Source organism: Grammomys surdaster, unplaced genomic scaffold (assembly GCF_004785775.1).
Source record: "Grammomys surdaster isolate TR1022 unplaced genomic scaffold, NIH_TR_1.0 61, whole genome shotgun sequence".
In the NCBI taxonomy this organism is placed as follows: Eukaryota; Metazoa; Chordata; class Mammalia; order Rodentia; family Muridae; genus Grammomys; species Grammomys surdaster.
In genome coordinates, this window is record NW_021604563.1 from 621205 (window position 1) to 637049 (window position 15845).

General features: G+C 44.7%; 1 protein-coding gene across 1 annotated transcript in view; it reads right to left on the reverse strand.

Annotated features, from left to right (window-relative positions):
• Drp2 (dystrophin related protein 2) overlaps window positions 1-15845 on the reverse strand; it is a 44916-nt gene that overhangs the window by 629 nt on the left and 28442 nt on the right. Inside the window, exons 10-22 of the mRNA XM_028779804.1 lie at window positions 15261-15321; window positions 14887-14948; window positions 13288-13362; window positions 12083-12284; window positions 11788-11873; window positions 10689-10846; window positions 10279-10445; window positions 8382-8493; window positions 5688-5824; window positions 5354-5419; window positions 5034-5099; window positions 4086-4229; window positions 2209-2446 (exon numbers count right to left, since the gene is read on the reverse strand). Coding sequence (XP_028635637.1) covers window positions 2209-2446; window positions 4086-4229; window positions 5034-5099; window positions 5354-5419; window positions 5688-5824; window positions 8382-8493; window positions 10279-10445; window positions 10689-10846; window positions 11788-11873; window positions 12083-12284; window positions 13288-13362; window positions 14887-14948; window positions 15261-15321 — 1574 coding nt within the window. The remainder of the gene's footprint in view (window positions 1-2208; window positions 2447-4085; window positions 4230-5033; window positions 5100-5353; window positions 5420-5687; window positions 5825-8381; window positions 8494-10278; window positions 10446-10688; window positions 10847-11787; window positions 11874-12082; window positions 12285-13287; window positions 13363-14886; window positions 14949-15260; window positions 15322-15845) is intronic.

The window sequence follows — 15845 nt, forward strand, 5'->3', positions numbered from 1 at the left end:
GGAACCTTAGAGACTCCGTGGGCACCTTTTTGCCCTGGGTCTTTAAGAAGCTTTTCATGGTGCCAGAAACTGTGCCTTCCCTCTTTATAAAAACCTCTTAGATAGTTCAATTACCAATTAAATTCTTTTAACAACACCAGTCAAAGGCTCTTGGTTCTTATAAGAATGGCACGGTACCCAAGGGTCTTTTGCCTTCATTTCAACTATAATTAGGCTATTTAGATGTCATTTTTTTTTCTGGAGTTTCATCATTGTACACCTGATCCTCAGTTCATGACATAGCATCTGCTAGAAAACTCCAGGAATTCATTAAAGATTGTCCCTGGAACTAAAGAGGCCAATGACACACATGCCATAAGAGAGCAAAATGAAGCCAGGCGGTGGTGGCGCACGCCTTTAATCCCAACACTTGGGAGGCAGAGGCAGGCGGATTTCTGAGTTCGAGAGTTCGAGGCTAGCCTGGTCTACAGAGTGAGTTCCAGGACAGCCAGGAGTACACAGAGAAACCCTGTCTCGAAAAACCAAAAAAAACAAAAAAAAAAAACAAAAAAAAGAAAGAAAAAAGAGAGAGAGAGAGAGCAAAATGAGGGGCTGACTGGGAAAGAAGGAAAGGAACTAACTGGAGGGGAAGGGGAGTCAGAGAGGAGTGGCAATGGGGAGGACAATAGAGGAGGACAAAGCACGGCGATACAAATGTGCAGAGGCCAGGATGAAAATTGATAGCATTTTGAATGTGAACTTAAAAATCAGTTAAGAAAGGAAAAAGGCTGTTCCTTGAACAATATAGAGAAGGAGGCCACTGTCTGTTGCATAGGATGACAATGCCAGACAACATATATGATTAGTGTGCTATATTCCTGGTATCCTGGTGAATTCTGCACACACATTACTTGATTTTTAGGATGGTTACGATCCTATGGTGTTGGTACTATTAGTTTTTAAATGTTTGCTTATTATTATTGCTGTGTGTATGTGTGTGGCATGTGCAGATGCATTTATGCTATAGAGCATATGTGGAGGTCACAAGACAACTTCATGGACTTGGTTCTCGTCCCACTTTTATATGGATGCAAGAGATTGAACACAGGTTGTCAAGCCTGTGTCGGAAGTACTTAACCAGCTGAGCTACCTTGCTAGCCCCCTTTAAAAACAGATTTTATTTCTATGTGTGTATCTGTGCATGTATGTCACATGTGTGTGTACCTCTGGAGACCAGAAGAAGGTGCCAGATTCTACCCCTGGAGTTACTCATGGTTGTGAGCTGACCTACATGGTGCTGGGCAACTGAACTCTGGTCCTCTGGACGAGCATTTTTAACTTCTGAGACATCTCTCCATGGCCACTGTTTTGTCTTGTTTTTTAAAAATAAATTAAAGCTGGTAACTTCCCGAGCCTCCACTATATATAAGCCCAGGCTGTCTGACCTCCCAGAGACAAAAAAGAGAAAATTGCAACAAAAGAGCCCTTTATTGTAAAAATATTTCTCTTGTCCAAATCTGAAAATGCCGTATTTTGGACTATGGGTTGGTGTCTACGTGTGCACGGATGTGCGTACGTTTGTGTGCATTTGCGTGTACATGTACGGGCATCTGCGTGGAGGCTGGAGAACCACCTTGGGTGTCAGTCCTCAGGTGTCGTCCACCTTTCTTTTCCGGGATCATTTCTTTGTTTTGAGAGAGTCTTTCATGGGCCTGGAATTCACCAAGTAGTCTAGGCTGGCCAGAAATCCCCAGAACTCCATGTCCTGAGCATGGAAATTCCAAGTGTCTGTCACCACATCCGTTTTTTTTAAAACAAACAAACAAACAAACAAAAAAAAAACCAAAACACAAAACATGGTCTCTGCAGATGCAACTCAGGTCCTCATGCTTGGTGTTACACTAACTGAGTCCCTCTTCAGATGGTTTTTGAAGTTTGTTCTTTTAATACCAGATTCCAATGGGCTGTGAAATACAGCCTCCTTAAAGATCCTTAGGTAGCTGGAGAGTGACACACAGAGGTGGTATGGAAGTGAATGGGAAGAGGACTGGTTAGGGATTGCCCACTTCCTTCTTCATGCCTTCATCCCAACTGCTAGTCAGCTCTTCTCAAGAAGTCACCTGACTGCCACAGCTAAGTGACACTTTCTCCTCTCTCTGCTCCAAACCCAGCTCTCTGAACCATCTTCCTGAATCAGGAAGCTACCTGGTTCTTTAACTCCAGCCTCACCTGCAGGAGCAGCTCCCTCAGGCGTTGCAGTTGAGACTCTAACTGCTTGTTGTGGTCTTCAAGGATCTGCATGCGTGTCTCCAGCCGACTCTTGTGCTGCCGCAGGATCCTGGCTTCAGCCAGAAGCTCTTCATTGCGGTGGTCTGGGGTTGCTTCAGCGGACCCCTCAGCCAGGGTAGGTGCCTCGGCTGCTTCTTCATGCTGCCATTTCAGGCGCCTCAGCTCTCCCTGGAGAATCCTGCCATGGACATAGATGCCAAGATCTAAGGCTTTAGCAGGGCCAACTAGCTATCCAGATTCCATGGGTCTCCTATCTCTCATGTGTGTGTGTGTGTGGGGGGGTCTCTGTGATCTCCCAACCCAACCCCTGGAGATGCTCTGCTTGAAACGGCCACAGCCACTTCCTCTCCACCCTGCTTGACATTTACACTGCCATCCTGAAGCCTCAGAGCAGTGAACTGACATTTCACATAAGAAATGTCTTAGGGCTTTGATGCTTTGGGGATTAATTTTGACCTTCAAAAGCAGGTAAGAACATGTTCTGCAAATAAAAGAGGCATTAGTGCCAGTGGCTTACCTGTTACTCCACTTATAGATTTTTAGATTCTCAGTGAAGACATAGCATGAGTAAAGAGATCACCTATCCTGCCGCCTCTCTCTATAGCCCTCCAATTTGACCTGCTTTGAATGTTCATAGTGGGTCATCAAGGAGACACTCTAAATTTAGGCATTATCACTTTCTGTTGTTTAGGCAAAGAGAATCCTGCTCTTCCTAGCATTTCCCAGAGCCTGCTCTCTACTGCTTCAAGGTAGCAGTTCTCTGACGTTCCCTGGAGAAACCAGGGCTTTGATCATAGTTCATTCCATTGTATAACGATAGCTGGTCCTAATGTTCACAACTAGTCCATAGTTCACATCACTGCTGTGCCCTGCCTTACAAGTTTAACAACGCTCAATTTGACCTCTCTCCTATTCATTGTGATGGTTTACACTAATTGTGTGCGTTATCCTGACAGTGTCAAGTCCGCTGGGAAAGTTTCTAAAAGCTTACTGTATGTTTGTGCATTTATCTTTCCAGGACTGGTGACTCACACTCTGCAAACTAGTCCTCACTTGGACTCCCCCACCTGAGGAACACTGTTCTAAGACTTGCCACTCTGAGGGTGGTGTGGGGTCCAGTGATACTAATATCCCTGACAGCCGGTTAGAAATAGAAACTCAGGCCCTCCACACCCAGGAGTCAGGTGAGGACTTGCATTTTTCCAAGCTTTGCCATTGACTCCTGTGCACACTCATGCTTGAAGTCCACTGCCCTAAGAGGCTCTGCAGATGGTCTTCCTTCCCTCTGAGAGCCTTCAACTCCTGTCAAGCCTATGCAGCCACCTCTACTTCTGTGGAGATTAATGCCATCTGTAGCACTTCATCTCTTCTGCTTCGGAAATGTATGTAGGGTTACAACCCCCTGGGATAATTTTACTCAGTAGCAAGCAGTTCTTTCTAGTTTTAGTACAGAAAGTTTTTTGAGAGCAAGGACAGGTTATATTCTTATCTGCATTCTTCTAGTGTTCTCTCTACCTGTATCTAGTGGGCAGTCAGAGAATCAGGGTTATATTACAAGGGCTCAAACATTTATAAGAAGAATCGACATTCATTAATCCTTACTATAAGGACTGGCACATTCTATGCTTGATCTCATTTTGTCTTCAAAGTAAGCCTGGCGAGTTGGCATCATTATTATCCCTATCAAACAGCTGAGAAATGGAAGATCCTAAGATGGAAGTGACTTGATCCAGGTTACATGGTTCATGAAGTCAAGGTTGAAGCTCAAGCTGCCAGCCTCTGGTACTCACACAAATTTATGCCATGACCATACCTACCGGTTCTCATCCTCTAAATGGGCCAGGATCTTCTCTAGTTCCCCCTTGCTTTCTGTCGCCATGCTGCACGGAGCCTGCTGTCCAAAGGCTGGCTCTCGGTCTGTGATGGGGCTGGAGTGTCGCAACAGGTACTGGTCCTCATCTCTGCATGGGTTTAGGAAAGGAGGTGACCAGGTGTTGAACACAGAAACAAGTCATGGATCCTAGCTCAGACCCCAGGAAATGAATGCTGGCTCATTCACTTTGAAGTCACATAAAGAAAGCCAGGTGTCAAGTTCAGGCTTTGGGATGTTGAAAGAGACAGTGACTGAGAGAGGATTGACAGATATTTCCAGGATGTTGAGGTTTCTGGGGTCTTCTTAAGTATAATGAGAAAATCACCTTCCTTTCCATGCTGTTTCCCCTTTTATGTGTCTTTCCTTTCTCACCTTCCAGAAGGATCTGGTCCCAGACAGGACCAGACTTTCCCATGTCAGCAGTTCCTAGGCCTTCTTTACAGGCAAGGAACCTCTCTCAGAGATGCAAGGACTCCCTCTCTGTCCTATGGCATCAGACCTCCCTTAGGCCATACTTTAGTCACATCTCTGTTTTCTCTTAGGGTTTCTGTAGCATTAATGGGGTTTTGTATCTTGAGCACAGGATAATGGCTCCTTTCTACAGCTTTAGATAGGAGCTTTTTATTTTCTCTTTCTTCAAAGTTGGGCATGGAAGGATGGTATCATGTGATATGAAGGGGCCTTAGAAGATGGCTCAGTTGACAGATGAGAAATTGCTTCTCTTCCTAAACACTGTAGTCAGGAAGCAGCCTTCCCTCCTCAGGGGATCAAGGACCCTAACCACTAGCCTCCCATTCTCTTGATGAGATGCCATTACCAAATGCCACCAAACAGTGGCAGAAGGATCCCAAGGACAGCTATTTCTGGAAAATTAGCAGCTGTGGAAACTCACATGCTGTCATCCGGGGACAGGCTGTCATTAAAAAAGGAACAATTTTGACTTTCCATCTCGGCAAGCCTAGAAAGACAGAGGCACAATAGGAGAGCATGCAGGATCGCTGCTTCCATCCCCAGCGCTCCAATGGCACAATAGGATCATTGGCTTAGGGAGCTGCCCCCCACTTACCACCACTAAGGGTTGGGCCTTGCTGGCCATGGTACATTCCACTCCACGACTCCCCTGCTCATTCTAATTCTCCCCGTCCTTGGACTTCCCACCCACCTCTCCTTGGACTTCATATAGTCCCCACTCCCACTGAAAGGCAGTGGTACCTGCTGGCAAAATGCTCAATTCGAGAGTGTGTGTCAGCATGTGGCAACATCGGGGAAGAAGCAGGTCTGGAAGAAAGCAGCAAAGGTTCAGAGGACCAAAGGCAACTGAAAGCCCTGTCTTCGCACCCCACTCCCTGCCTGGATGCTAACAAGATACAAAGAGTGGATGCTACTCTATTGCTTAGGCCAGAATCTAGGTCAGACTTAAGCTGATCCACCCTGTCGCTGGTGGTTTTCACCTGGGAACCTTGTCCAGGTCGTCTGTGACTCAGTCCCTTCCCAGCACATACGTGAGGTGGATGAGGTCACCCGGAGCCTCTGCTCAGCTACTTACGTCTCACTGCAGTCGCTCTCCAGTACTGACTGCACAGGCAGGTAACCTCGCTGAGGGTGTTTGCTGAAATATTGCTTGGATCGGAATTTATTCTTTAAGGTTGTGGCAAAGTCCCTCATATTTTCACTGGATGTGGTCTGCAGGGAGACAGGACAGAGACAGCCACGCTAGTGACTTCCAGATACCACGAGATGTTGGAACTCTTCCACTAGAGCACAGAGTGTGTCTGGTATCCTGCTGCTGTCTGTGCCTCCCATACCCTTCCAATTAAAAAAAATGCCCCAAAGAATACACCCTAAGCTCTCAACACTGGTTGCCTCTGGGAAGTAGACTGAAGGGGTGAGGCGAAAGGAAGACTTTCATTTTAAACTTCGAACACTCCTGTCTGCATAGTTTGAATCTTTTCAGAGAGCATGTAATTGCTACTTTCTAATGTATCTTTCTTGGTGTTACACTGAGATTGTTCACATGATCATATTGTTGAAAGCTCATGGGTTCTTCTGGCTCTTACAATCTTCCCACCTCCTTTTCTGTGGAATCATGGGAATCAGATACCTCACGGTCCCTTATTATCTACATTTGGACTAGTTGTGGATCTCTGAAATAGGATCCATTAAGACAATACCAGCTGACATGCCAACACAGACAGGGAAATGCCATAGTCCCACCCCTAGAGGACAAGCTGCAAGGGGTCAATGCCTGCTGAGGAGAAAGAACCATCCTTCTCCAGGGACAAGCCCCCATTCAGGTTATCCAATCCCAAGTGGTCAGCTTTGGACACATGTACATAGTAGCAAAGCTAAACGGACTCAGTAGGTTGTAGCATGTGTGCATGCATATATGTATGTAGATATGTGTACATGCATATATGTATGTAGATATGTGTGCATGCATATATGTATGTAGATATGTGTGCATGCATATATGTATGTAGATATGTATATATTTTTATGAGTTATTCATTTTATATTTTATGCATCCGGGTGCTTTGCCTGCATGTATATCTGTCCCTTGGAACTGGAGTGACAAACAGTCGTAGGCAGCTTTGTGGGTGCTGGGAATTAAACCTGAATTGGAACAGAAGTGCTCTTAACTGTAGGGCCATTTCTCCAGCCCAAGTGGATTGTGGAGAAACAGGTGTGTGTGTGTGTGTGTGTATACATACATATATATGTATATACATACATATACATACATATATGTATATACACACACATATGTATGTACACATGTATATACAAGTAACAATAATTAAAGAAGAGATTATGTGAGAAGGACACACAGCAAAAGTTGGAGGGGACAGGAGTGTGTAGATTGGTGCTCATATGAAGTTCTCAAAAATAAAATTATCATATAAAACATTTTTATGAATTTCTTTTTATAAAATTTAAAATTTTATTTGCTTTGTGTGTGTGTGCATATGTACCCACTACAATACACAGTGGAGGTCAGAGGACAACTCATGTGTGTTCTGGAAATTAAACTGCAGTTGTGAAGCTTGGCACACTTTACCCACTAAGCCGTCCTGCTGCCCATTTTCTATAAATTCTAGGAACGGGGAAGATAAACAGGAGGCAGAGGATTATTGGCTTCTATCTTTCAGCTAGTTTCTTCTGTTTGCCCTTTATAATGTTTGTGTAAATGATAATAAAGGAAAAGTAACGGACATGGCCCTTACGCTGGTTCACACATCCCTGTGCTAACATAACTTGAATACAATACCTTAGAAAAGTGGATTGTGGAGAAACAGGTTGAAAATGGAGAGGTGGGGAGAGAGGAAAGCCAGTTGGAGTATACTAGGGGTTTTGTAAGAATCAAAGGGAACGGAAAAGTATAAACATATTGAGGAAGGGAGGGGTAGGAAAGATGGCTCAGCAGTTAAAAGCTCTGATGGTTCAGAGGACTCTGGTTCAATTCTCAGCACCCACAAGGCTTCCCACAACTATTTGTCACTCCAATTCCAAGGGACTTGACACTCCCTTCTGGTCTCTTTGGGAACCAGGCATACAAGTGGTCCACAGATATACATGCAGCCAAAACACCCAGATGCATAAAATACAAAATGGATAAATCTTGAAAGATATTGAGGGGAGAAGCTCAGGACACTACAAATGTAGCAGCCCTTGGCTGAGATCAGAGACACTGTCCAAGATGGGCTCAGGCAGCTTTGAGGGGAAGGCTGCCCACAGGGAAACCAAATACAATTTGTGAGCAAAGGTTAAAATTGTATGTCTCTCCTTCTAATGGACTGTGTATCTTGAACACAGACTCTAGTTCTGGGAAGAAGGGGTAGAAAAAAAAAGACAAAGTAGAGGAAAGAGACCTGGATTCAGTATAGGAGCTATACACGAAATGAGCCAGGAAAACTCACATGAGCAAGAGAAAGGGAGGTACCTGGAACCATCTCGCTCTCCTACCCCCACCACCGACCTGGGGATGTTTTTCTGCAGCAAAACAGTTAATGTCAATTAAAGGACTAGGGCACAGAGCACTCTAGGCAACAATGGCCCCAGTGTCAGAAAAGCTGTGATGGAAGAATAGAGGGGCCTGAAACCCCAAACCAGTGAACCCTTATTGTTTGGGTAATGCTCCATCAGGAGAGCTGACTCCTGTGTGCCAATGCTGTGCAAAGAGGATCAAAGCCTACTGTCTGAGAGATGCCTGCCCCTCCCACCTGGCGTGGGAGCTTCATACCGGTGTGTAATACTCCATGATGGGATAGTGCAGCTTGTTGCCTTTGCTGGCCCTGCCTGTCAAGAAGCAGGTCTGGCAGATATCCACGTTAAACTGTTTCAGACTCCGGTACCTTAGGGGAGAGAAGATATGGTCATGAAGATAATCCAGTGTACCAAGTGACCTCACCATTTTCCCAACCCAAATATACACAGATAAGGGAGTGTGGCTTAACCTCAACAGGTGAATAGCCTTATTCTACAGACCACAAATCCTGCATTAAACCACAGGCCCCAGGTCCCAGGGAGTGTGGAAAAGGGCATTGTGTCAGCCAGGTCTTAAGGGGGGGAGCAGGTAGGAATAAACATCTCACTGTGGGTAGCTTTACAAGGATGGTCCCAAAAGTCCCCTCCCTACTCTGGAGAAGTCATACTTCCTATATGAAGGCAATTTATTCACTAGCTGTGGTTAAGTTGACTGAAGGTTAGTTTTAAAGGTTCTTCATAATAACTGTATCCATATTATTACAAAATATAGAACAATCCTCCCCATCTCCTCTTAAAGGCAAGCTCAACTTCCCTAGTCCTGGTAGCATCAAAGGGTGAAATGCCTAGACTTAGGTAATCCCTGGGTTTACAGCTAAATAGCCAGGTTATGTTGGGCAATCACACTTCACCTTGGTGTGTAGTTTACTCAAGTTATAAAAAGCAGAGTGTTTGTAGGGACAGTTATATGTACTCTTTAGTACTCTAAAAAGCTAAAAGGTTGACTGCATTGAGGTTGGGACTCAGTGTTTGCCTAGCATGCCCAAGACCCCAGATTCGATCCTTGGAAGCATACTCACAAACTTTGGGCATTTTATGAGAGCATTAGCTTTGGGGAGGAAGGAGTGGATTAGAATCCAAGCGGCTTCAAATGAATTCCAATCATGCTTTGTCCCTTAAGCTTGGCCCTGGGTATGCACAGTGTGCCGCAGTCAGTTGAAACTGTGACATACTCTCATCTATGAGGTTTATAGTGGAGAGGAATATGCAGTTTTGACTTACAAAAAAACCCTCATGTGTTATGTAAGTTGATTTTTTGTTAGGCGGCATTCATAGCCATTCTCGGCTGCATAGCTGCAGGTTGCTCATGCCTCTGAGGCTATTTACATCTGTGAGACTGATTGGACCTCCTTTGTGTGAAATGTTGGCTATGTTTGCTCAGGGTTTGCTGGCTGAGCATCTGGTAATCTCAAAATCCCTGATAGAGCATGGGCCTGATCTGATCTCAGATTTTTAAAAGATTCATTTGTGTATTTTATGCATATGGGTGCTCTGTCTGTATGGATATCTGCACAACAGCAGAGGGCATTGGATCCCATTCTAGATAGTTGTGAGCCACCCTATGGGTGACCTTTGGAAGGGCAGCCAGTGCTCTTAACCACAGAGCCACTTCTCGAGCCCCTTGGGTTTTTAGGTTAGGGATATGTGAGCTGCATGGTGACAATGCTATAACACTGCATGCCTGTGTCTCTCTTTCTAACTCTGCAGTGGGATCTCTTGTGTGTAGCCTACTAGTCAGCTGTGGGGGTGGCGGGGAGGGCAGTATTTATAGCACATATGATATAAATCAGTTTTTCTTTTCTTTCTTTCTGGGGAGTTGATGGTGAATTATATATGCTGATATAACATTTAGTATATAGATTATTTTTTATAACATTTACTATCTATTTTTAAGAACACGTAGTACTTTGTATTACAACTAGAACAAAAATATTATCTTTCTAATTTCTAGAAGTTAAACATTTTCAATAAAAAGGTTACAATAACACACCATAGATAAATCATAAAGCAAAATAATTACACAATGCTATTCTGTACCCAATTTTTGTGTCCTATGACATCTTTATTATCCCAGAAGGTACTGTATCCCATACCTGAACCCTTTGATGGGGCACTGTCTACAGATAGAGCACTTGGTCTGATGCTTCACTTGCTCAGCGATGGTGACCCGATGCAGAACAGCCAGCCACACCATAGACTGGGGCTCCAAGTTGACCCACTCCAGGAATTGGGACGCTTCAATGACTGGCTTGCCAGTGCTCTAGAGAAATAAGAAATCCAATGAATAGAAGGCCGAATATCTTGCTGCTTGAGTGCCAGCCAGCATCCAGTGAAGCAGGGGAATCAGTATCCTTCCCTGCAGGACTCCAGCTCTATATTCCTGAGAACTGTTAGTTCTATTGTCCCATCTCAAAAAAGCTCCCATACCTGAGTACCTTGCACCCACTCACCATCCCTTCCGTCTTACTTCCCTCCCTCTTTGAAGGTACAGCTCTATACTTACAAAGCGAAAGCAACTACGGACACTGGGCTCCACATTGCTGCCCCCAAATGCTGCCACTTCACCCAGCTGACGGGGCACTTGAATGGCTTCATGAAGCAGGGCACCGAGATGGCGTTGGTCACACTGGCTGCCTGAATTGGCCACTTGGCTGAAGAGATCTGCTGGGCCCATCATCAGCAATAGCCAGACCCAATTTAGGAATGACCAGAGAGTGGTACGTGGAGGAAGAAGCAGAAAAGGATGACAGAGAAAAGAGCCTACTGCACTGTTGAACTGATAAGTTGAAAGTGGAAAATCTAGAAACTCATCCCCTGTCTCAACTCCCAAGGGTTCAAAAAGAAGCATTCCTGAGTTTGGGTGGGGGAATGAGACAGACACAAAGGGGACATCATCAATGAGAAAGGAAGGGAGGGGAAAAGGGCAGGGAGGGAGAGAACAGAGGAGGGAATGATAAAGAAACAGATACAGGAGCACAGGAGAAAGAAAAAAATGGATATCAATCAGGAGGCAGAGGCTAGAAAAAGACAGAGAGGGGGAGGGAAGAGAGAAAGAGAGGAAAGAGAGAGAGGGAGGGAGAGAGAGGGAGGGAGAGAGAGAGAGAGAGAGAGGGAGAGGGAGAGGGAGAAGGAGAGGGAGAGGGAGAGGGAGAGGAGATCAGATCAGAGAAGATCAGATCAGAGAAGATCAGAGAAGGGGAGAGAGAAAGCACAGAGAGCAAGCAGACAGAGCTAGGTAAGGGTAGCACCAGACACGGATGCTACAGACACAGATGCTACAGGACTGGGAAAGCATGTGCTTCCTTGGTGTGGAAACATTGGGCAGCTTTCTCCACCCTCAAGAGAGGGCAGCTCTTCTAGAACCTCCTCAAGGCCAGGCCAGCAACTTTAGTAAACCCCTCGACATAAAAGCCATTGCTTCAAACCTCACCTAAGTCCCAGAAAATGTACCTGGGAACTGAAAAACAGCATGAGGTGGCCAAGTAACCTTCTGATGAGTCACAAGATTGAAACTCTGCTTCTCCTATGGTCTCCCTCCTTTCTCCCCTTGCAACACCCCTCCCCCACTCACCATCACTGCAGATGCAAAGAGCTGTACTCACACTGAAGTTTTTCTTTCACTTCGGTGCCACACAGGCATGCGATACCAGTCTTAAAGGACAATGCTCGCATCTTTCCACTGCGACCACTAGGTTTAGAGATAGAAGACAGGAATATATGTGAAAGGTCAACATCTTGGCAGTCTTTCCTTACTGCTTTGACACCAACAGTGCACAGGCCAACCATGCTCTAAGCTGTCCTGATCCAAGTCCATCATGGGAGCAAGCTCTTCCCACCATGACCGATGGAGATGCCATTGGATTAGCCGGGAAGGTTTCCAGGAATGAAAGCGTTTACCTATCAAAAACATTGAGGAGCCAGTTGAGGCTCATGTCTACACACAGTGGCACATTGACCAGGATGCCTCTTTCCTCCTCCAGTCGTTCATACAAGGCAGTCAAGCAGTGAATGACCTCCACCACATCCATTACATGTTCACTGGCCTGCAAGTCGTGCTCATTGAAGATCTCCAGAGCTGTAGTTAAAGTTACCAGATCCACTGGAAAGGAGAGAAGAAAAGGAAGATGGAGTTCAAAGAGATCTGATGAGGCAAGGCTACAGTATCATCATATCTGGTATTAAGTCCAGACCAACTATTTTCAAGTCTGCCATAAGCTTGTCCTCTACCATGACTCCCATCCTATGGAAGAGCAAGGCATCAAAGGTTGCCCATGTTAATGAAGCACAACTCCGTACACATAGGTTCTTTCACACCCGTTCTGAGAGAACAGTGAGATGTGAATGAGCATACCTCCTGAACTGTATTGACTCCCGGGGACTCACATCTCATTTGAAGTTTCTCTGCTTGCAAAGGTTTCATCTTTTTAAAATAATTTTGGAGATACAGAGGGCTGATCCCCGGGCTTTGCTCATACTAGGCAGTCTATCACCAAGCCAAACCCTCAGCCCCATAGCAATTTCGATTGAAAACAGATTTGTTCATGAGCCCTGTTCTACGAAGCTTAGTCCCGGTCACCAAGGATGGTGCATGACTGGGTGAATGTGACATACATCAGGAACACATCATTACCTGTGATGTTGAGTCAACCTAGCTAGAGCCCGGGGACAGAAAGATTAAATGAACAGTACGCCCAAGCAAGGCCAGAAGGGACAATAACATGTCTGCCACATGCCGATGACTAACCACGGAAGCTTGCTTTAACAGTTCTGTTGCTGTATCTAATAAGCCCAAGATGGCAGACCATGAAACAGATACTGCCTGCTGCAAAGCAAAGTTTCTAGATTACCTAAGCTGGCTAGGAAAAAAAAAAAAAACCCGACAATTTGGATAGCTGTAGAGTTACTTTGAAAACAAGTCTGGGGCTTGGGGTGAATGGCAATATCAAGTTTTTCTCAGCCAAGATGCCCCAGCATTTATAGTGTTCTCATCAAAACAATCAATAGTTCTGGCCAGGGATGCAAATGGGAAGAAACAGACAGGTGGGGAATAGGAGGAAGGGGGTGAAAGCCATGGGAAAGAACAACTGAAGACAGAGACATACGGCGCAGGGCCTTCTGGACTCTGCGGAGCTTCATGGCAGTGCGGTAAGCTGAGAACTTAATGTTGTTCAGATCAGCTGCAAAAAAAAAAAAAAAAATGAAAGAGACTCATTTAGATCAGAGCACTGTGAAGTAGAACAAGTGCCGACAAGGATATGTATGAACGAGGGTTGCTAGTGGGAGTGTGCACTGATGCGACCACACAGGGAAACAACTTGGTATTGTGCAACGAAGTGGAACATATCCATCCCGCCATCAAGCTGCTATATAGTCCACTGCAGTGATGGGCAGACATTTTTTTACAAAGTAAGAAATGGATTTTGTCCCATGATACAATATATACACTTTTCAGAAAGCAATTCTTTACTAGATTTAACACAAATAAAAACATAAAATTAATAGCAAACCTGACCCTTGCTAAGTATCCATTGATAGCTCCAAGTCTCTTTCAGCTTTTGAAGAAGATTGTTATGGCATGCTGAAATAATATTATGACCTACAAACTAAAACCCTGGAAAACCTTTCGCACACATGTACAAGAGCTCCTCAGCAGTGTTGCACATAGTTACTCTAAACTAGAGACCCATGAGCCTATTAGCAACAGAATAGGTAAAGAAAGGCTCCATTCAATGGTATCCCCTACAGCAGTGGAAGTGTTCTAAGTGTACTCATATGGACAAACTTGTGACATATGCTGTATTTTTCCTAGTAGGCAAAGATGAGGCATGAAAGAGTCTCCCCCACTGCAGCTCAGAGACTGCCTTTCAAATCAGATTAGACTTCGTGCCTTCAAGCAGAGCTCCCTAATGCCGTTAAAGTGGTCCAGGGGGAAATGGAGAATATGCTGTTGAGGAAGATGCAGAGGGGATGTTTTACCCTTTTAAAAGCCACCTTATTGAAGACCAATGGACATCCAAGAAGCCATATGTGAAGTGATAGTTAGGAGGCCAGTATTTAGTGTATATAGCTTGATAAGTTTGGTGATAAGTGCCAGGCAGTGGTGGTGCATGCCTTTAATCTCAGCACTTGGGAGGCAGAGGCAGGCAGATTTCTGAGTTTGAGGCTATCCTGGTCTATAGAGTGAGTTCCAGGACAGCCAGGGCTACACAGAGAAACCGTCTCGAAAAGCCCCCCCCCCAAAAAAAAGTTTGGCGATAAGTATACATTACCACAACCTGTATCATAAACCTATCTACTGCTTCCACAATGTCTTCCCAACTTCTTATTTTTTATTACTATTACTATTAGTAGTGGTATGTTGCGGGTAAGAACACTTAATATAAAATCATTCTCTTAGTAAAACTTGACACATAAAAACAGTACTATTAAGTATACATGCTATGTCATATAGCAGATCTCTAGGCCCTATTCTTGTTGCACAATTGAAATGGAGGCCTGTGAATACTGCATCTCTTATTTCAGTTAGCATAACAATCTTTGGGTTTATCTATATTGTCTAAATGGTATTGTTTTAAGACTAAAGAGTATAATTCCATTTTGTGCATATGGTACATGTTCTTTATTCATTCATACACTGATGAAGTACACAACAAAGACAATGGTACAGATTCCCGCTCCATATAGGAACCTTGCATTCTCACCTAGGGTTTGGTATAACTCAGTCATCTTGGGATGGTCCCAGCATGTGGTCTGAGCCTGGTGGCTATAAACAAAAGCATCAATAGCACCAATATCACATTCCCAACATCCTTTGCGCACACACACACAACCATCAGTTAGTGAAAGGCGGGTTGCAAGACACTGCACAATGCAAAGATAAACTCTTAAGATCCTGATACACCAGAGTTCACCATCACCCAGACAGAACCTTAGCACTTTTTACACGTTGGAGGAAGCATTAGACTAATCAGGGGAATCTCAGTGCACAAGAAGTGACAGAGTTAGGTAGCACAAGACAGGAGATGAAGGGGCTAGGCAGGTAACTGACCAGCTTCTGATTCTGATGATCACTCACTTGATGTAGTAGGGGACCTTATTGGGAGAAATTGCTCGTTCCCAGGGAACTTGGACAGAAGCTGTTAAAAAAGAAGAGAAAGAAAGCTGGCCACTAGTACTAGTTCTTCATGCGTCCTAGCCATTCTTAAATTAAATTTCTTAATTTGACATCTCCACTCCTACCACCTTGGTCTAGGCCAGCATCACCCATTCACATATGGATTATGGTTCAGTAAATTCTGAGGGGTCTCTCTGTTCCCACTCTGGCTCCCAACAATCTATTCTGAACATCATGTTGATATGACATCACCCCACTCTTCAAACCCTATCAAAAAATTCTCTGTTGTGTTTGGAGTAAAATTTTGAGTTCTTACTTTTACCCACAAGACCTTCTGTGCTCTAACATCTCCACTCTTTCTGTTGCTTTTTTTCTCTATAGGTCTCCTCGCTGTTCCTCAGCACACGTCCTCAGGCCCCTGCTTTAAGGGCTAGAATTTCTACCTAGTGTGCTCACTCAGCTAGCCATGTGGTCCTTCTTCCATTGCCTTTAGAGCTCTGTAAACTGCCACCTTCTCAACGAGAGCTTTGCAGTATCTCTTCCCAC